The 22,278-nt window shown below is 42.9% G+C and overlaps 1 protein-coding gene across 1 annotated transcript in view; it reads left to right on the top strand.

Moving 5' to 3' along the window:
• The window catches only part of Atp10d (ATPase phospholipid transporting 10D (putative)), an 87,176-nt gene extending 65,190 nt beyond the window's left edge, over window positions 1-21,986 (top strand). Inside the window, exons 16-23 of the mRNA XM_036200141.1 lie at window positions 99-405; window positions 3,155-3,231; window positions 3,825-3,950; window positions 8,014-8,214; window positions 15,990-16,070; window positions 17,180-17,284; window positions 19,884-20,071; window positions 21,175-21,986. Of these exons, the coding sequence (XP_036056034.1) occupies window positions 99-405; window positions 3,155-3,231; window positions 3,825-3,950; window positions 8,014-8,214; window positions 15,990-16,070; window positions 17,180-17,284; window positions 19,884-20,071; window positions 21,175-21,502 (1,413 nt within the window). The 3' untranslated portion in view covers window positions 21,503-21,986. The remainder of the gene's footprint in view (window positions 1-98; window positions 406-3,154; window positions 3,232-3,824; window positions 3,951-8,013; window positions 8,215-15,989; window positions 16,071-17,179; window positions 17,285-19,883; window positions 20,072-21,174) is intronic.
• The last annotated feature ends 292 nt before the right edge of the window (window positions 21,987-22,278 follow it).

Genomic DNA, 22,278 nt, shown 5'->3' with positions numbered 1-22,278 from the left:
AGCCTTGACACAGCAACGGCTAAAGAAAGAGAATGAAAGATTGAGCTGGCTCTCTAGTGGCGCCCCAAGGTTTAACTGTCGCTCCCTCTTTGTTCAAGGGAGCCTGTGAGATGCTGATGAGTGCAATTTTGAAAGAACTTCAGAAGAGAACTCAAGCTCCTCCCGAGCCAGCACCACTAAGGAACTCCTTCCGTCGGCCTCCTGACCCCCAACACTCTGGACGCGCTGGCCTCGTTATCACTGGCAAGACTCTAGAGTTTGCCCTGCAGGAGAGTCTGCAAAGGCAGTTCCTGGAGCTGACTGCATGGTGCCAGGCTGTGGTCTGCTGCCGAGCCACGCCCCTTCAAAAAAGCGAGGTGGTAAAATTGGTTCGAAACCATCTCCACGTGATGACCCTGGCCATTGGTGAGTGGAGGTGGGAGGGTGGGCACCCTGCCTGGCACTCTCCGTTGTACGACCCCAGGGGTTGATCCTTTGCCTGACCTTCCTTCTGTCTAACCTTATAATTTTGTGTTTCCTTTTCCAGCTGTACTCACCTTCTGTCTGTACAGCTTTATTCCCGCCCTGCCTCTGATCGCCTGCTGTGAACCTGGTGTTAGGGATGGAGCACAGAGAACAGTATTCTGAGTTATGTCTTAGACCCCAAATCAACTTACCTAGAGTTAAATACTGAATCAGGGAACTGAAAACCTCAGTATTCTACCTTCAGGAAGGTTAAATTTAGGAATTAAAAAAAAAATAATGTACCCATTCAATGAGTAGTTTTTGAGTAGCATATTTGTACCAGGCTCCCCTTCCTAGACAACAGCTATAAAGTGATAACTGTAACTGATAACTTTCTTATAGAGCTTACATCCAGCAGAAGGGTACATAGTAGCACAAATGCATGAACAACTCAATGTGAATGTGGAAAATATCAGTTAACAAATGGTATTGAAAAAAAGGGGGAGGGAGGATTTGCCATCTTAAGTTTGGTTCCCAGATCAGAACTGGCTTCCCCGGGCTGTCTGTGAGTAAAGACATAAGGAAATGGTAGCAGAGCCGCTGGAGATCAGGGGTAAGCGTTCTTAGCAGACAGCACAGAGAGGGAAAAGCCAAAAGATGGGGTGTGCCATTTAAGGGCAAGGAAGACTGGAGAATGTTTTCTGCAGCTGACTGAGCAGGAGCCAGGTGGGCGTGGCCAGATCACATAGGTCTTGAAGGACATTGTAAAATTTTGGCTTTGATCTGAAAAAGGAAGTGAAGGAGCCAATGGAAAGTGTTGATCTGAAGTGGGATCTGCCTTGTGTTTAAAGGGATCTAATTGCCCCTTGTGTGAGAATAAACATGCTACAGGAACATAAATAAGGAAAATATTTGGGAGGCTGTTCAAATAATTCAGACAAGAGACGGTGGTGGCTTGGACCCAGATAGGAAGAGAGGAGGAGGAAGTAGAGTATGGTCAGACAATAGGCATGCTGTGAAGAAAGAGCCGTTGGTATTTGCTGATGAACTGGGTATGTGCCATGACAGGAAGAGTTGTCAATTGGACGACCAGAGTTTTGAGGGGCAGGGTCTGACATTTGATGATGTGGAGGCAGGGCCATGAGGGGGTGGGGTCTGACATTTGGTGATATGGAGGCAGGGGCTTGAGGGGTGGGGTCTGACATTTGGTGATATGGAGGCAGACCTTCAGGGGTGGGGTCTTAAACTTACTTAGCTTGAAAAGTTTCAAATGCCTTGGCAGTGATGTCAAGTGTCCAACTAGAATAAAAATCTGAAACTTAGCAAGGAAGAATTGAACATAAAAATTAGTGAACTGTAGGTCCAGTGAGTGTTAAAGGTTTGACATTCTAAGAACATCAAACAAATGAGTTTCAATGGGGAGAACAGCATGCCTTGAAGTTCTGACACATATGAGTGTTTAGCTAGTATGGGGTGGAATTTGGTCCAACCATTCTGTTGTTTATACATGGAAATGAATGAATGATTCAGATCCCTGGACTAAGATGTACCTGAAGCCAAACCCTTGGACTTTGCATTAATTAAATCAAGTGCCCATCTTGACCAATCACTGAGGGTAGGGAAGATAAGATATTGACTTCCAGGCCTCAGCCAGTTTCCCATTCATAAATTCACCCTAACAAACCATGTGGGCTCAGAGTCAGCAGCCCTTTTGGGACATTACTTGAAGGAATATAATATCTGAAGAGGCTTCTGTGGTGATATATTGTGCATCCTAATAAACTAGTCTTGCAGTAGATTGGTGACCCTAGACAGCACTGTGAAACCGTGTGGTAGAGAGGACAGGGGCACACAGGGTGGCTCTGGCACCTAGCAGGGCAGCTGACTTAAGGGGAATGTGAGAAGGATTTTCTAGAGAAAATGACATGTAAGCAAAGCCTTGGTAAGTGATATTCAGCGAGATGGGATTGACAGGAACAGTGCCACAGAAGCAGAGAAATGGCCTGTGTAGCCTCCAGAAAGAGCAGGATGTGTCTGGAAAATTGAAAGGAGCGTGATGATGTGAAAAGGGGAAGGGTCTAGTCTAAGAAGGTCTCACGGTGTCCTGGATAGTTTATTGTCACCTGGACACAGGTTAGAGTTATTTGGGAAGAGGATTCGTCATTGAGACAATGGGTCCCAAAGATTTGCCTCCAGGCAAATCTTATCGAGCATTTTCCTAACTTGTGATTGATTTTTTTTGGGGGGAGGTCCCAGCCCATGGTGTGTGGTGCCACCCCTGGGAAATAAGTCCTAGGGTGTATAAGAAAGTAGGCTAAGCAAGCTAGGAAGAGAGACAGTCAGCAGCACCCCTCCATGGCTTCTGCATCAGCTCCTGCCTCCAGGTTCCAACTGTGACTTCCCTCCATCACAAATTGCGGTTTGTGAGGTGAAACAAGGTCTTTGCTCTCCCGGTTGCTCTTTTGATCCTGGTGTTTAGCAGAGCAATAGAACCCCAAGATACACAACACGAAGGATTTGAAGACAACATTGGGTTTGGAGTTGTTCCTGGTGGCAGTGAGATACTACATTTAATTCTACTTCATGAGTTTCCAAGTAACTCTGGAAAGTGGGATAAACCGCGAAGGGCCCATGTGTTCTCTTGACTAGCCACTCGATTTGCAATTTCCTCTCCTCACGTGTGCCTCATGTTTTCTTCTGCCTTGTAAAGGTGATGGTGCCAATGATGTTAGCATGATCCAAGTGGCCGACATTGGCATAGGTGTCTCAGGTCAAGAAGGCATGCAGGTGAGTACACACACACCCGACTACAACGGCTGTCTGCCTACCAAGGGAAATCTTCTCACTGATAAGATTTCAGTGGGACAGTGGGGCTGTGGGGTAAGGAGTGAGAGGCTGGACCTTCATCCATTTCACCATTGGTCACTTGTGAATAATATGTGGTTCTAACTATTGTCTGCTGTGTTCGTGTGTTCTGTTTTTAATAAGCTTATGTACATCGTAAGATTGCACTTTGTAGGCATGTGATAGGTTTGTTAAATTCTCACTAAAAAGAAATCTACTCTGATTTGAATACATGACATGAAATATATAGACAACTGGGAGGTGAGGAAAGGAAAGGAGACATGAAAATTGGGAATGAGGAAGATGTGCCTGTGTCTGTCTCTCTGTATGTGTGTGTGTATGTGTGTATGTATGTGTGTGTGTGTGTATATGTATAAATGTCTGTATGTATATGCATGTATATATGTATAGTCTCTCTTTTTGGATCTACTTGGGAGGTAAATTAACTGATGGTGAGGTTATACCTGCTAGGCTGTGTGTGTGTTCTAGCATGTTCCATTGCTCAGGTTAGTCTTCTCTCCCTGTTTCCTCTGCAGGCTGTGATGGCCAGTGACTTCGCCATCTCTCAGTTCAGGCATCTCAGCAAGCTCCTTCTTGTGCACGGGCACTGGTGTTACACACGACTCTCCAACATGATTCTCTATTTTTTCTACAAGAATGTGGTATGTACCTGCTGAGGATTTGCCACCCTGTCTCCAGTCCAACCTTCTACTCCTGGTGGCCTCAGGGAGGGATGACTAGCTGTGTTCATTAGTACCTGGACAACAGCCGGAAGCTGTTCTAATGACTTCTCAGAGATGATCCGGGAATGTGTGTGTTTGAACTGTTGACAACAAATTGCGAGGCCTGCCCGTCTGCTAGCACACTCTGCTCCCTGTGCATTTATATTCCATTAAGGCCTGACTGGTTCATTTAAAATCTGATTTTTGACCTTCTATAAAAAAAAATAGTGACAAGCAAGATTTGAAATATTTCAAGTTGTTGGTAGAAAATGAAAAGGTTTGCTTCTGTGGTACTGTGGATGGCAAATAAGTAAATAAATGGGTAAATAAATAAATCTACTGCTCCTACATAATGGCTCCTATACTCTATCAAAGAGATCTAGAGATGAAAACCCAATTACAAGAATTCTCTACCCAGCCCATAAAAGTCTATTTATGCTTAGTAGATATTTTGTGATCATGGAACTTTAGTGTATTATTACTTGGAATAATAATCAGAAATTACTTGGAAATCCTGGTGTCTAATCTTGTTCCATTTATATTACACACACACACCTGTCCCCTCTCTCCCTCCCTCCTTCCCTCTCTCCCTCCCCTAATTCCCTCCTTCTTTGCTTCCTTCCTTCTTTTCCTTTTATTCTATCATTTTTTTCAGGTGGTATCTTGCTGTGAAGCCCTGAATGTCCTGGTATTTACTATGTAGTCCAGGCTTACCTCAAATCTGTGATAATCCTCCTTCTTCAGCATCCTAAGCACCAGGATTGCAGACATACAACAAAACACTGGACTTCAGCTTTCTTTCTTGTATAGGCGTGCTGGCCTAGGCTGACTCATCTTTCTCCTAGGTGGACTGTGCGGCTGCATCCTTGTCTTTAGACTGCACTTATTCCTGGTCTTTCAAAGCACAGCACATTAGTAGGGGACATGCATTGGATCACTCCACTGAAATACCATCTTTAGGAGAAATGCATTTCTCCTCTTCAGGATATGCCTCAATGTGTCATTTAGGTCTGTGTTTGGGAGACAGGGTTTTTTTTCTCTTGTATACAATGAACTTCTAGAAAGATCTCAATTCTTTTCTAAATCAAAGTAGCACATTTATCACAAATAGATATCTTACAAAAATATTTGAAATATCAGATATCTCTACCCAGAGAAATCTTTGGCTTGACATGGGAAGTTTTGAGACATTATGGTCTATGGATTTTAGAAAGGACATTTAGAAAGGGTTTAGAACTCTCTCAAGACTTCCCCCTGCCAATATCTTTGCATTTTCTACTTTTATTATTATTATGATGCAAGCCATCCTTACCACCCGTTTTTAGCCCCTATTATACCCAAGGTTCAAGAAACACAAATATTAGGAAGTGATACCATAGCTCTTAGAGATGGAGAGCTTTTAGTGAGTAGTCAGGACATCCCAGGGGGAAGGATGACTTTCTGCTGTCTATACAGATAGTCACTTACAGTCCAGATTTATTGTCTGCCCTTTATTTACCTAGCCAATCAGGAATTACATTATAAGTCACAGAGAACTGGGTGAGGACCAGAAGTCTTTTGTGGCTTCATTTCTGATACTGTTTCTTTGATGTGGGACAACTTAATGAATACTATGGGCTCACACCCTAGAGTAATGCCCCAAACTACATGTATCCAAACTGGATAGATTTGTAGTAACTGACCATAATGCCTCTCCATGAGCAGTACGTAGAAAGTTCTTCCTAAGTTTCATGGTCCTGTGCTAAGGTGGTGTGGTGCATCCACGGTGCTAGTGACAACAGTATCTTGCTCTTTGGTGCAAGTTCAATTGGAAGAATGCTTGTGTAGCATGCCCAAAGCCCTGTACTAGATTCCTGTCATGCAGAAACTGCCTGTGTGTCAGCACATGCTGGTGTCTTCACATCCTCAACGGAGAGGCAGGAGGTTCAGAATATTGAGGTCAGGCTGAGGTGATGGTGCAGTGGGTAAGAGCTGGACAGAGGAGATTACTTGAGTTCAAATCCACAGAACTCATGTTAACAACCTGGGCTTGCTCATGTGCTCCTGCAACCATAGCGCTGTTGTGGGTGGAGTCGGGCTCACTGGGGCTAACTGATTGCCAGTGAGAGACCCTGTCTCAAAGGAGTGAGGTAGAGTGTGATAGAGCAGGATATGGATGCCCTCCTCTGGTCTCCACTTGCGCACAGTGTGTGCACATAAACCACAACACACACACACACACACACACACACACACACACACACACACACACACACACACACACACACAGTAAAAGAAGTTTAAGGTCTTCTTTGACTAAAATTGGATGGTTCCTTGGGAAACATGGGGAGGTGGCTGCCCTAGACAGAACTGGAGGCAAGCATGAGCTATAAACCTTGCAGTAATAGTAGTAGTAGTAGTAGTAGTAGTAGTAGTAGTAGTAGTAGTAATCAGACTGCTAAAATAACTAACACCCCCCCCCCATTTCTTAATATATGTTAGATTCATCACAGGTTGTGGGCACTCCCTAACATTTTGGATGGTTAGTCCTGAGGTAATGTAATTTCGACTGTACACAGGATGAAACCAGAGTGTGCAGAAAATGACAGTCAAACAGCAGATATCCCCTGAAATAAGAAACAAGCCCCAGGACCTCAGTCCAGTGCTCATCCCTTTGCTTGAAAGCAAAGGGGTTTTGCTGCACTGGCCAAGTTAAAGACACAGTGCCGGGGGAAAGACTGACCTCTAGGGTAGCTGCCTCCTCGTCTAGGGACCATCTGATTTTAGCATGAGAATCCCATGCTTTGGTCTTTATCTCAAGATAACTGGACGTTGGCCATTCTGTTGGCATCATTCTATCTAACTACTAAGAAATGGCTCGGCAGAAAGGTGGAAAAACTAATGTGTGGTATGCCTTCTCTCAGCCAGACACTCATCTTGTGTGGTAGTATATTATGTAACCTAATACAGCTTGCCTGAGGATCAGAGGACAGAGCCAGCCACAAGATTAGACATAGAGGTGTCTATGGCAGTGGTGGCACACACCTTTAATCCCAGCACTTGAGATCTCGTGCCTTTGCTTGGGAAGCACACATGACTTTAATACCAGGATATAATATGGCAGGGCAGAGAGAGGTATACAAGGCGTGAGGAAACAAACTCACTCTCTTTAGGCTGAGGGTTTTGTAGAGGTAAGAACTAGTAGTTGGCTGTTCTGCTTCTCCAATCTTTCAGCTTTCACCCTGATATCTGGTACTAGGTTTTTTATTAATAAGACAGTTTAACATTCGAACAACAGTCTTGGTTCTCTTTATCTAGAGCAAAAATATCTACAACTCTGCCACTTATATGGCAAATAAGTAGCTGGGTAGCTTTGTGCAAATTTCTTATTCTCTGTGGGTCTCAATGGCTTAGTTTATTCAACCTGCAATAATGAAGTACCACAGTAATAACAATGGGAATTTTCAGCAGTCTAGGGGCCAGAGGTCAGAAATCAGGGAGTGGGTGTGGTTGGGCTTTGGTAATGATCCTTTCTGACTACATCCTCTCTGGGGAGAGGAAAGCCTTCAGAGGTTCATTTTATATGATTGCTAACCCCATGCACATGGACTCTACCATGATGACCTCATAACTTTACCATCTGACCACCCCTCTTAACACCATCACACTGGAGGCTAAGATTTGCATATATGTATTTTGAGGGTATAAAAATATTTAGTAAGATGAGAGCAATAATACTTCCCAAGTTGTTATGAAGATTAAATGAACTCTTTGTAAATTATTTAAGTTAGTTTGAATACTGCCAGCACCACATAGTACTGGTGAGGGTATGTGTGTAATTTGTTAAGATATTCACTAAAAAGCAAACAAAATTAAAGAACTCCATGACCAGTTGTGTTCTTCATCTGAAGTTGACAAAGATGAAGAGAGGCTGAAGGCCCAGGACTCAGACGTGCAGTGTGGGATGTGTTCTGAGTGTACACTGATGTCTCTAAGCTCTGAATGTCTCTCTTCATGTCCCCAGGCCTATGTGAACCTCCTTTTCTGGTACCAGTTCTTCTGTGGGTTTTCAGGAACCTCCATGACTGACTATTGGGTTCTGATCTTCTTCAACCTCCTCTTCACATCTGTTCCCCCCATCATTTACGGCGTGTTGGAGAAGGATGTATCCTCGGAGACCCTCCTGCAGCTGCCTGAACTTTACCAGAGTGGTCAGCAATCAGAGGTAAGCGTTCAGGCAGAAACATGTCAGCAGATGCATGTCATGGTGAAAGCCACTGTGTTTCCAGTCAGCCAGGCCCACATATTACAGGATAGTCAGAACAATTTAACATGCCCTCTTGCTTTCAATGCTCTAGTCCACTGGTTCTCAACCTTTCTAATGCTGGGACCCTTTTATATAGTTCTTCATGTGGTGACTCCCAACCATAGGATTATTTCATAGCTACTCCATAACTGTAATTTTGCTACTGTTACGAATTGTACTGTAAATATCTGCTCTATAGGATATCTGATATGCAATCCCCAAGGGGATCACAACCCACAGGTTGAGAACCGTTGATCTATACTCACTTGGCAGATGTTAATTCAGTGGCCTATAGTGTGAACATAAATCTTTACAAGTTCTTATGTATTTATCAGAAGAAATTCAGAGTTTGCTTCCTTGCTAGTGACAGCTGACATTTGTTAAACCCCACTTCATAACCTGTTGTGACCCAGCAAACGTTCCCTCCTCATTTATCTTCACACAGACACTTTTTGAGACAGAATCTAGTGTTTTTCCCATTCCAAAATGGGGAATCTGAAGCCCAAATGTATTAATTTCCCCCAAATAGGCAGAGTTAATAAATGAGAGAACCAGGATGTGACTCCAGCTCAGTCTGGTTCCCAAGTTCAAGTTAATTCTTCAGTGTCTGGTGTCACATAATATAGAAGTGATCTGAATGGCTCCCATCTCCACTCCACTGATCTCTAGGTCCTGGCTCAGCACTGGCTCCTCTCCTGCTTCTCTGCTTCTACCACTTGATGATCATCTCTTCCCTGGAGGATTGTGGGTAGCAGGCAGGATAGCCTATCACCTGGGGTGGCTGTCTAAATGTTCTTGTTTCCAATTCATCTTTTGCAAGATTAATAATAGCCAATATGGTTGTAACAGGAAATTTACAGGATGGAAGACACTGTTCTAAGTGCTTAACATAATCTAATGCCCCAATATCCTGCAAGAGCAGGTCTGCCATTTTCTCTACTTTGTAGGGGATGCAAGTCAAGCACAAGCAGTCGCCTTTAGTAGCTGCTCTAGATGCTGAGCTGGCGAGTGTGACAGTTAATCCCAACATCCAGGTCAAAGCGGTGTGCCTTTATGCTGTGCAGCAGAAAGAGCTCTCATGGTCCCTTTAGTCCTTGGGCTTCCCACTGTGGTGTTTAGGTCAGAATGTAAAGTGTTATTGTAGGAGCATTGTGAGGCTCCCAACAGAAGAAGGCAAGAAGCCTTGGACACCTATGTATGGGCAATGCTGAGCACCCCAGGTGATCACATATTCCAGCATGGAGAATGCTGGTTGTCTGCTTTCTCACATTTGTAATGGACAAAGAGAAGAAGGAAGAGGGGGAAGGGTAAAGAAAGAAGATGGAAAAAAAGGAACAGAAGAAAGAAACCGCTCAGGCTAACCTAGAGAAAAAGAGAAACGTATGAACACACACAGCTACAAAATCCAGGGCAATGGGAGCAGTGTATTTTCCTCTAGCCTAGAGCTTGTCATTCACCTTCTCTGGTCTCTATCATCAGAGCTAGAAATGTCTTCTTGTTGTTGCTCAGTTCTGGGGGGCGGGGGGAGGTGTCGTTCCCAGGGCTATAGCTGAAGTAAATGGGTGGGTTTTCTATGGAAGCACTGGGCAAAGCAGAGTGAGATTAGCCATCAGAAATCTGTGGCTGGTCCCCAAGGGCTGCCTTGAAGACACTGGCATGGATCAGCGTTGGGTGGGAATAATGGTGTGTTTACGTCTGAGTCGCTGCTGTGTGACCTTGTTAAGTCCCTTTGTGTCTCAGTTTGCTTACCTTCTAGAAATGCTGTAGGACTAAGGAAGATAACACATGTAACGATTCCAGCCCCGTTAAGAGCTCAGTATTTTTATTTTGAGCAATCGGGTTGGAAACAGAAATTTGTTGTAAGAGATTTTAGTTGATGCCTTCCTTTTCTTAAACTTTATTTTGACTCATATCTGAGTAGGTGGATGATTCAGTGTCCACACCTAACAGGAACAGCCAACAAAGCAGAGTCACACATTCAGCTTGCTGGAGGAAGAGATCCACATAAGTCTTTGCTAACACACAGTCCACTCTAACCAAACAACTACGTGAACTTCCCTAAAGCTGTCCAGTCTGCCTGTAGTTCAAGTCCAGATGCCAGACTGTATGGTAGGAACCACTGAACACAGTCCTGCACCCCAGGCCCCAGCTAAGTCCTGTGTCCTCTGGAGAAGGAGTGGAGAGGAGGCTTTCGGTGAAAAGGGTTACAGGCCAGTTTGTGTAGACTGAGACTACTTCAGTCTTGTTTGGGGAGAACTGAGCTCATTGCTTCCTGAGGTTATTTCTTTGTGCACAGTGTTCTGTAAGCTCACCAGTTTGATGAAGCATTATCTCCTGGGCAGAGTCCCAGTACAGACACATGAGGAAAAGGTGGTACCTTTGCATTTCCCTCCCAGGATCTGTCCTTTCTTTGGACTTGACCTCCAAGGAAGTTCTGTGTTATATGTGGGTCATGTCCTGGCCTTCTACAGCTCCCTTCAGAATCTGTCTCTTCCAAAGACTATGAACGTGGATGGGCACAGTCAGAGGATTCCCTTCCCAACATCTGTGGCTCTTCTCCACTGTTCCTCCTCCCTCATGGTCTTCGTTTCTGGCTTTGCTTCATGTTTGAATGTTAAGTTTCATGAGATTCTGTAGGTTCAATCAACCCTAGAAGTGTGAAGTTGTGTTTTAACTTATTTTCAAGTCACTCTGGTCCAATGACATTTTGGGTGTCCCTTTGTCTCAGAAATATTTTCTTCTCCTGTTATCCCATGCTGCTGCTGGGATTTTATGAACACTTGAATGAAGAGAGACACTGACTGTCCCTATCATTTCCAGGAGAGAAATAATAAAAGAAGAAGCAGGGAACTATAAACTGGAAGCAATGAATCTTCATTGTTTGATTCTGTAGTGGACAAAGACGGAAAGAGAACTATATTATATAAAGGTTCAAAGTGTAGTCCTTTGAAAAACAGGAGAACATATATTAGTCATGGGCATATTAATAAAGCTTTGTTCTTAGGAGAGAGTAAGATTTCCCAAGGACATTTCTGTCTCTGTTTATATTTGAGAAAAAAGACCAAGAAGGGCATGTTAAGAAAAGGCACTATCAGGACTATGATATTTGTAATTCCTTTCTTGCCTGTGAAAGAAGCCATGGTCTTCCTTTCAAACACCGGGTCTGGACGAATCCTCAGAATCCATCTGCACACACGTCACCATCCGATCAGAGTTGACGCTGGCGTGAGAACCCATTTTCAGTTGTTTGGCTGTTCTCCCTCCTGGTCTTTCTCTTTCTCCAAACTTTGGCTAGGAAACAGGGACATTAATAAAGAAAAGCGAATTAACCTAATAAATAGTTCTTGAGTACCTGTTTTGTGTGAAGCATTGTTTTAATCACTTGAATACAAGAGCTAGAGTTCCACTCTGAACCTTGCAATCAGTTTTGAGAACCAAAATATGCTTAGAAGTTTTCCTGATAGAAGAGACTGTCTGTGATGCCATGCTGGTAAATAACAAGGTGGACATATCTTTAGATTAGTTAGATGTGTCTCTATGAGGAGAGGGTATTCCAGATTTAGAAAATTAGAACCAGTCATGGGAGGCCTAAGAAAGAACTCCCAGCAGGGAGGATGGCCTGGAGGAAATGAATAGGTTTGGCTGTTTCCATGCTGTGGTATGAAAATGAGAACATAACCAATGGGAAGATCAAATTGGACCTGATATGTCACGGACAGGAACTTCAATTATACTGGAGATGCAGTAGGACTCATTGGAGTGACTGGAATGAGGCAATTTGATCAATTAGGAAGATGTCATGAGCCAACATATTTTTGGAAAAATCTAGTGGCTGGTACTGTGTACTGGAGATATATATATATATATATATATATATATATATATATATATATATATATATATAATTTTTATTTATTCTTCAACAACTGTACATTTATGCAATGTATTTTTATCATATCCTCACATCATTACTTCAGATTCCCCCAGTGCTCCCACCTGGTTTCCCGCCTAACTCCATGTTTTCCACCTTTCTGTTGTTATTGGTAATCCCAATCCAATTAGTACTGCCCATATGCACATGGGTATGATGCTATCCAGTAGTATCTTTGTCCTCAAAGTAGAGTGACTTCCTCAGCAGCCATCTACTGTCAGTAGCTCCTCTACTAGGCATGGAGCCTCAGGGACCCTCCCCCCTCTGTTGTGGGATTTTATGGTCTTGATCTTATGGATGTAATTACACTTGCTGTGGGGAGATGCATCCAACAACCATGTCGTATCCAGAAGCCACCATTTCCCAGCTCTCCTCATTCACCAGCTCTTACATTCATCCTACTCAATCCTCTTAGATGTTCCTTAAGCCCTAGATGAGGGAAAGTTGGTGTAGATAATTCATCCATAGCTGAGCACTCAGAGTTACATATACTTGGCAATTAGAGCAGTGAAGATTTTCTGCATTCACTCTTAACACTGCCTCTGACCAAAATTGAGAGCAGCACACATTTGTAGATATCAACATAAACATAGAATGCAATACGACAGCATGGATATTTAACATAACAAGAATAGATTCCCAGTTAGAACCTATGATCTCCCAGGTTTACAGTGCCAAGCATGAACTAGCTCCTCTGGAGCATACAGACAGCCAGTCAGAAAGTGGTTGGTTATCCCCAAAACTGTCAAGACACTATTGCATCAGTGAATACTTTGTTAGTATGCAGCATGGCATTGTAGAATGTACTCTCCCATGCTGGCTGAGATCATTGATTTCTTCCCCCCACCCTGCCAATCTCCCCTCCAGAAGCCTGCATAGCATCTTCTGGCACTGTGTAAGATAGCCAGTAAAGAGAAAATTTCCTGCTCAGTTGAGGTTGGTTTAGTTATGCCTTGTAGCCAAAGTGAGTGGTGTCTTCAGCAATAGGCTCTTACCATCTAGTTATGGTGACAACCAAGAGCAATGGTGGTAGCCTATGTTGTGTTGGGGGCCCCTGGAACTTCTGTGACTAAGAACTCACTGGAAAGTATCCTGTGCCTGGCACTGAGTTTTTCAGTTAGTAAACTATGCCTTCTGGGAGCAGCAGGGTACTTTCGTTCACATTCCTTTTAAAAATGTGTAATTTATTTTTAAATTAGCTTACAAAGGAGTGTATTTCCTTAAGACTTCTTCATCTTCAGTTTTGGTTGAATCACCCTCTACCCCCATGCTCCAGTGTCTCCCCCTCCCCATCCCCACTTATACCCTTTAACTCAGAGCACACCCTGTTCTTTCCTGGAACCTGTGTACACTCTCCTTCTGATTGTATTTTTACCTGGGTTACAAGTTCGTAGGTTTCTCTATAGCGTTTCCATACACCCCTCATTTTGGTCAATCTTTCCCTCACCCTTTCCCCGTCCCCGTCCCACTCCATGTTTCAATCTTTCCAGTCCCAGAGGTTTTTATTTTACCAGTTTCCTTCCTTTAATGTGTCCACTACTCAATGTCCTTTCTCATGACCTGGCTTCCACATGATTCCAAGTTAATCAAACAAAACAAGAGTCAACACTAGAAACCACATGAGAGAGAAAATGTGACATTTGTCTTTCTGAGCCTGAGTGACTTCACTGAGTATCATTTTTTGAAGTTCCATCCATTTACCTACAGATGTTATGATTTCGTTTCTCTGTACAGCTGAGCAATATTCACTGTGAACATGCACCACATTTTCACTATCCATTCATCAGTTGATGAGCATCTAGGTTAGTTCTGTTTTCTAGCTATTGTGAATCAGCAGCAATGAACATGGATTTGCATATAGTTCTGAAATATGATGTAAAGTCCTTTGGGGTTTTCCTGGGAGTCCTAGAGTTGGGTCATACACTTGTTCTATTTCCAGTGTTTTGAGAAACTAGCCTGATTTCTAAAGTGGCTGCACTAATTTACAGTCCAACCAACAGTGTATAAGGATGCCCCTCTCCCCATACCCACACTACCCTCTGCTGTCGATTGTGTTCCTGGTCATGGCCATTCTGACTAATGGGAAATAGAATCATAAATTGGTCTTAGTCTGCATTTCCCTGATGATTTTAGTGCTTCTCCCAAGAACCTTCTGCTAGTTCTGTAGCTCTTTTTTTTTCTTTTCATTTTTCTCGTTATTATAACCAAATACCTGACAGAGCCTATCAATGAGGAAGGATTTATTTTACCTTACATTTATTTGTAACTGGCCATGTTATAAGGGACAGGATGGAGGGAGCAATGAGGGGGGGTACAGATGTACAGAAAAAGTCAAGTCTCAGCACTTGGGCAGGGAGAAGAAGAGCTGAGGTAGCCTACCTCTGCCAGCCAGGTCTTGCTCTTAGATTTCAAAACTTCTCAAAACAGGACCAGCCACTGGGGTCAAGTTTAAAAGACATGAGATGATCGGAGGAGATTTTATATTCACATTGTAACACACAGAAAGATTGGTTGAGGGTTACAGAGGAAAGCATAGCAGGTCATTAAGGTGGCTATCCAGTCATTCATAGATAGAGCTGATGGTAATGGGGGATGGGAGGAAGAGTGTAAGCAAAGAAAAGTGATGGATTTGGATAGGTATTTGAATAGAGCTTTCTGATCAATAGACATGCAAAGTTACTACAACTAGCTAGTCCTGCTTCAGGTATTTACTAGATCCAGAAGGACTTAGGGGTGTAGCTCAGTGGCAGAGTACATGTTTTACATGTGTAGCCCATAGCTCAGTAAGTCCCAAGAAGGAGAAGCACACACACACACACACACACACACACACACACACACAAACACACTGTGTACACACATTCATGCACACACACACAAACACTGTGCACATACACTCACACACACAAACACACACACTCACACTGTGCACACACATGCACACAAACACACTGTGTACACACATTCATGTACACACACACAAACACTGTGCACATACACTCACACACACAAACACACACACTCACACTGTGCACACACATGCACACAAACACACATGTTCACACACAAGCACAGTACATGTGTGCAGGCACACAAATGCATATATGCACACACTCATGCTTGTGCCCACATATACACACAACACACACATGCGAGAATACACACATGTTGATCTATGACAAAATAGATTTTATTTTTTTTTAATTAAAACATAATTACATTTCCTTTTCCTCCTTCCAACTTCTCCCATTCTCACCCCCTCTCCTCTCAAAATCATGACCTCTTTTCCTATAGTTGTTATTGTTACATATATACATATATACATATATATGTATGTATATGTGTGCGCGCACACACACACACATATGTCTTTATGTATCTTTCCCAAGTCAGAATGGCTAAGAGCAAGAAAACAGCTGAAAACCAATGCTGGGGAGGATTCGGGGGAAATAAAGGAACCTCCAGCCACTGTTCATGGGATTTCAAACTGCTCCAGCTACTCTGGAAATCAGTGTGGAAGACTCTCAAAAGGCTAAAAATAAAGTTAGATTGTTTTTTTAAAAAATGGATCAGGTACGTTGAATAAAATTTCCTTTGGTTTGTTACTCTTCCCGCCACATCCGACAGTGAACTTGTCTTAGCTCACTGCCTGCATTCCTCTACCAGGCATCATGAAATAGAGAATGAAGGACCAGAGGATGGTTATTTTGCTCTGACCATTGTTAATATTACTCTCTTTCTCCAATATGTGTTTCATTTCCAGGCGTACTTACCCCTCACCTTCTGGATCACCTTGTTGGATGCCTTCTATCAAAGTCTGGTCTGCTTCTTTGTGCCTTACTTTGTAAGTCTTCGTTTGCTCCTGTGTTTGCCCTTACTGACTTGATGGTGCTTCTGTGTACTTAGCTTCCGGTTGGCTGTCAGCTGACTGATGTATAACCCCTCACAATATGTTACATAATGGAGTCAGTTAAGTACTTAGGTGATGTCTCTTGGGTCTCTTATTAACTCTAAGTTGTCTGTTAATTTTTGTCAGTGGCTTAAATAAAATTTAAGTTCTGGCCATATAAATAAATACATTAGCCAAAAATCCTTGAGCAATTTCAGAAATAGAAGATCTTCTATTAGTGAGTATTGGGCTAATTCTATCAGTTGAGACTCAGAATATTAAATTTAGGTGCCTGAAAGAAATATCTTCATCACTTAATAAAAACCACGTTTTACAAATGAGTTAAGAAGAAACGAACTAAGCAAAGAACACATAAGAGATCATTTTGAAAGTTTAGGCTGGCACCAAGCACATTGGAGCTGCGCAGCTGTGTGCACCTTGTTCTAGAAAGAAATGAGTGTGTGGTCACAGAGTATGTTGACAGAGTATAGCATTGAGGGTAAAAATGATGATACCCACTAGACGGGCACTTTCTGTGCTGTGTTCCAATGAAATTACCTGAATTAGCTCCCTTGAAAATTCTCGCCATCTTGCTCTGCAAGAGGAAATTATACAAAGCAACTGGACGTGCATTCAGAAAAGGAGATTGAGAGAACAGAGAACTGAGAACCGGCACAAGGACTTCATGATGCATAGGTGAGAGGGAAGCGAGATTTACCTACAGTGTAAGCTTAGGATAGTCACAACTGCTGCTGCAATGATTCCTTAAGCGCAACGTATTTGATGTGTTGGTGTGCCTTTAGGAGCTGGTCTATGAACAATAAAGATCAATGATGATCCAGAATGAAGAGAATTCCACCTAGAGATTCAAAACGTAGATAGATAGCCTATCTGGGAGAGTCGGGCCCTTCCCTGAGAAGGTTCATTTTTCCAAAGTGACTGGTTAGTTAATTGAATTGCTATAGAGAGTATTCAAGTCACATTTGAGCTATAGAGAAACTGGTGTTACACCACCAGGTGTGTGCAGTGCCTCATGCTCAACACCTGTTGTCCTCTTCTTGAAGGCCTACCAGGGCTCTGACATTGACATCTTTACGTTCGGGAATCCCCTGAACACAGCAGCTCTGCTCATCATTCTCCTCCATCTGGTGATCGAAAGCAAGAGTTTGGTGAGTGTTTTCCCTCTGCTTGGGGGTGTGTCTTCTGTTAGCCTCAGACCTGCCAAGCCCTCTGCGGCTGTAAGCTCGGCGCTGATAACTGTAACGGCGCTGTAGGGAAAGGGTCATTTAGTGCAAAGTTGAGGGTCACTGGGTGCTGTGATGCCGAGTCCAGGGAAAGTAAGAAGTACCTGTGTGTGGCTTTGTTTCTGTCACTGGTGGGTACTTCATAGAGGTGTGGGTCCGTGGACGGGAAAACCCCAGCTTGTGCTTGGTAGGTTTTAGACCAAGCTGATGTCTTTGCACAAAAATCCACAACATTCTGTGCCATAACCTCACTCTGTTAACATTACTAAATGAGCACTTTATGCCCTGTGGTCATACAAAATATTTTTTGTTTCTTTGGGCAAAGGTCCTTCATATTTTGTTATGCTTAGGATGAATTTGAAAACCCTAATAAAGCTCATCAGACCTCACACAGTGATATTTTATTGTTTGTTTGTTTGTTTGTTTGTTTGTTTGTTTGAGACAGGGTTTCTCTGTGTAGTTTTGGTACTTGTCCTGGATCTCGCTCTGTAGACCAGGCTGGCCTTGAACTCACAGAGATCCGCCTGGCTCTGCCTCCCGAGGGCTGGGATTAAAGGCGTGTACCACCACCGCCCGGTACAATGAAACTCTTAACCTATGCCCAGCTTCATTTCCTTTCTCAAGGGCTGGCACCATGTTTTCCCTCATTCACCTTCTCTGATGTGTGGAGCTTATTATCACATCAGAACCTCGCTACTTCCTGTTATCTGTCAGTAGAGAGACTTAGTTTTCCCTTGTGTTCGTGAATTTTTACCAACTTCAAAATATTACTTTAAATCATTATGTACCTTAGCACTCTCTTCCTCTAGAACCTTCCCTGTATCACCTGGTATCTCATTTTATTCTCTTGCTTTGGTTTATAAGCTTAAAAATAATTTATAGTTATTCATTTAATTATGGGAGTATGCTGTTCATGTTTATCTTCTGCACCAAACTATAATCTGTGTAAGTTCAGGGTTCTGGCCTGTTTTGTTCACCATATAAACTACTGTGAGAGATAAGACTGACTCAGAATAAGTGTTCAAAAAACCCTCGTCAGTGAGTAGGTAGACACCTGACCACTTCAGGAGTATGTTTATCATCAGGGTAAATAAATGGATTTCAAATGGGAACTCACTGGATGAAGTTATGGTTCAAAATATACAATGCTATATTACCAAATTATTTATAAGAAGTCATAAAGTAGGACCAAATATCTATTTTTGGCATAATTTGCTTTGCTTATGCACAATGACCTATAACCAAATCTTCTAAGCCCCAAATGTGATTAAAATGTTAATATATGCCAAGACCAGATTAGCAAAAGGAAATTCAAAAACCATGTTTGTTTTCCTTTGAGCAACTACTGAACTTTTACACAATTGTCAGCGATACTTTGGGTTCTACCCAAAGACATACCGCAGGCTCTGTGGTTTGTCTGGTCCAGGGCAACTGACACATCATGTATACAGTTGGGGTTCACTGAAGAAAGAAACAACGGTCCATTCTGGATAACTTATGCAAGTAGAAATGTTCTGAAAATTATATTGGGGAACCATGGCCCAACAAACAAAATCCCAAAGAGTCACTGGAGGGCCAGAGAACAGAAACTAACAGATATGCTTGTCAGGATACACAGCGGTCTGAACCGACTGCATGCATTTGCTCCTGTTCTTGCCTCATTGCTACAGTCCTAGTTGCTGGTGATCAGATCCTGTCTCCCTGGCTTCGGTCACAGGCTTTAGCATGGGAGGAACATGTTGCCAACACTGTGCTCGGTGTGCAGTGTTCTCTCCAAGAAGGAGAAAGAAAGCTAAACCTGCAGTGGTGTCCCCAGAGAAATGCAGCTCACAGAAGTGTCCCTCCTCCAGAGGATGTGCTCCAGAGCTCAGGCACTTTGCATTCCCTTTTTAAGAAAGTCAGCCTTTTTGAACTCCCGAAACATGTGTCCTTGTGTCCTTCACATTGTTCACTGTGTTGTGGTCACCTGTCACTTCCTGGGCAGTCTTACCCAGTGTCCTCCACATTCACTTCCTTGTGCCAACTCCTTTACAACTGTGGGCTGTGACATCACCGTCTCACTTGCACATAATAAGGGGGAAAAACTAGACTAGGCCTTAAATAGAAGAGAGAGCATTTGAGCAAGAAAAACATGAAAGGAAAGAAGGAAGGAGAGACATGTATGTGAATGGCTTAAGTTTTGAAGATTACTGAATAAAAGTGATTTCATAATCAAATTAACAAGTGACTATATAAAAAAATGGAAAAGGAAATCCAAACACCTCCTGGCACATGGACAGTACAAACTGACCCGGTCAGCAGAATCGCCCATTGGCTTTTGGTTTAATTTTATAGATTGCAAACAGTGGCATGAGCCACTCATGAATGATGCGCTTCCCTTTTGCCCTTGGTATCTTGTGTCTTGCATGGTCTGTAAAATGGGCCACTCAGAACGTATTGTTCTGTTTCTTTAATGGAGCAGGTTTTCCTGGGTTGCAGTGCGCCACCAGTAAGCATGTGTTTTCTGGCCCTTCTTGTCTTACAGACGTGGATCCACATGCTGGTCATGGTTGGGAGCATCTTGTCCTACTTTTTCTTTGCCTTGGCTTTTGGAGCCTTGTGTGTAACTTGCAACCCACCCTCCAACCCCTACTGGATCATGCAGAAGCACATGTTGGACCCAGTGTTCTACTTAGTTTGTGTCCTTACCACCTGCATAGCTCTTCTACCCAGGTAATGGAATTTGTTTTCTCCTCAAGAGAGTAAGTATATAGAATCATAGGCTTCATCCGAAGAGTGAATGGCAGACCTCCCTGCTCAGTGGTGAGGAAGCCAGCCTACACACTAGCTACAATGTTGGTTTCAATTTTCCCGTAGAACAGGACTAAATTAAGCAAGTGAAGACATCTATTTCCCTGTCATGGAGAAGTCCAATCTGATTGACAGTTCACAGGAAGAAAGAAACTTTGCCTCATGGGCTTATCCAAGGACCTGCCATGCCCTATCTTTCTCTCTGCCGTCCCCTGAGCCCTGGCTTTGGTCTGTGTTTTGTAGCTACCATAGAATACCCAAACTAGGTAACTCACAAACAGAAATGTACTAACTCAGAGCTCTGGAGGCTGGGGAGTCCCACATCAAGGAACCATCAGGTTTGGTGACTCTCATTCGAGGATATAATCTTAAAGCTTCATCCCCATATGGCAAAGGCAGAGGAGCAAACCCCACGTAGCCTTCTCTCTTCCTAAAGGCTCTCCTGCTATATTGTTAGAGTGCACACCATCTGTCTCATGGCAAAAGAAGCTTCCGGTGGGCAATATGGATCTGCTAACAGGAGCCAGCTTCACTTATGCAGAAGAATCTTCTCTGCTTCAAAAGCTTTCCCTATAAAACTCATGCTGAAATTTATTGTCATTGTAACAATGGAAGAGGGGGCCCTTATGCTTATTTGGCAAGCAGAATGAGTTCTTATTGTTTGCTGAGTGCCTTACAAATATTAATTTATTAAATATCTTTAATTATTGAATTTTAAAGTCGTGGTCTTGCATAGCAGCCCAAGCTGACCTGGAACTCACTGTCAAGCTTAAGCTGGCTTTGAACTCATGGCTATCCCTCTAATTTAACTTTCCAAGTGTTGGAATTATATAGGCTCGCCCCCCACACACACCAAGTTTAATATTATTTTAATCTTTATTTTATAGCTTACTTCCCTTCCTCTATCTCAGAAGCCAAGTGCCTCCCAGACCCTTTTACTTTTTAAAAAAACTGGCTAATATTTCCAATGGGTCCCAAGATGCATTGGAAGTGAACTTAACGCTGTGGTGGTCTTTGTAACCTAGGTTTCTATATCGAGTTCTTCAGGGATCTGTGTTTCCATCTCCAATTCTGAGAGCCAAGTGCTTTGACAGACTAGCTCCAGAGGAGAGAGCAGAAGCTCTCAAGAAGTGGAGAGGGACTGCAAAGACCAATCAGGTGGCATCTACGTGTGCTAGCCAATCAGCTGCCCATTCAGGAAGACCCATGACTGGCCCTTCTGCTGCCCTTGCAATGAAGTCAACAACAGTGTGTGCAGTTGAGCCAGAAAACTTACCTACATGTGAGACTATGCTTGACCTCGGCTGCTCGGAACTAGGAGCCACGAAGATGCCTGAACTTTTAGCACGTTAAAAGCACAGGATACCCTGCTTAGCCCTGTGGGAAACCTTTCAAATTTGGAAGGATTCAGAAGAGGTGTCTTTCAAAAGTGAGGATCACTTGCGTTTCTGTACAAGGCATATCAGCATTTTGCTAGGCATGGAAAAACAACACCATGTCTGCAATTGTATAGCTGTGTGCACATTTGTGAACAAGGGATAGTGTTTGACCTCAGCAGAGTTCAGGGAAGTAGAATATTTAATTCAGGATCATATGTTGTTTTATGAGACTTTTTTAAATTTTGTAAAGGAATTTTAATTGTCTTATAAATGCAAACAATTATCATTTGAAATATACTTATTTTATAGGTAAGTCTCATGCATTTGAAAGATGCTTTAAGTAAGATACAACCTGAATTTTCTTTAAGAAAAAAAAGGTACTTTTAAAACTGGTTCATTATAGCCAGACAATGGCTCACACCTTTAATCTCAGCACTTGGGAGGGAGAGGCAGGTAGATCTCTGAGTTCAAGGCCAGCCTGGTCTACAAATCAAGTTCCAGGACTACCAAGGCTGTTAAACAGAGAAACCCTGTCTCAAAAAGCCAAAACCAAAACCAAACAAACAAACAAAAAACTCTCTTTATTAGGAAAGCTCGTTCATTTAAAGACAAATCCCCAAGAACGTTTTGTTTCCCATGAGAAGAAGGCTTTGGTCCCTGACTGCAGGTGGTTAGCATAGAGCCTTTGCAGGAAAGGGAGAGAAGAGGGCTAGTGTTTCCAACAGCACCAGGATGCCTTCTGCTGTTTAC

This window comes from Onychomys torridus, chromosome 10 (genome assembly GCF_903995425.1).
Source record: "Onychomys torridus chromosome 10, mOncTor1.1, whole genome shotgun sequence".
Classification (NCBI taxonomy): Eukaryota; Metazoa; Chordata; class Mammalia; order Rodentia; family Cricetidae; genus Onychomys; species Onychomys torridus.
The sequence above is the reverse complement of the archived record's forward strand: the minus strand, read 5'-3'. Positions and strand labels throughout refer to the sequence as shown.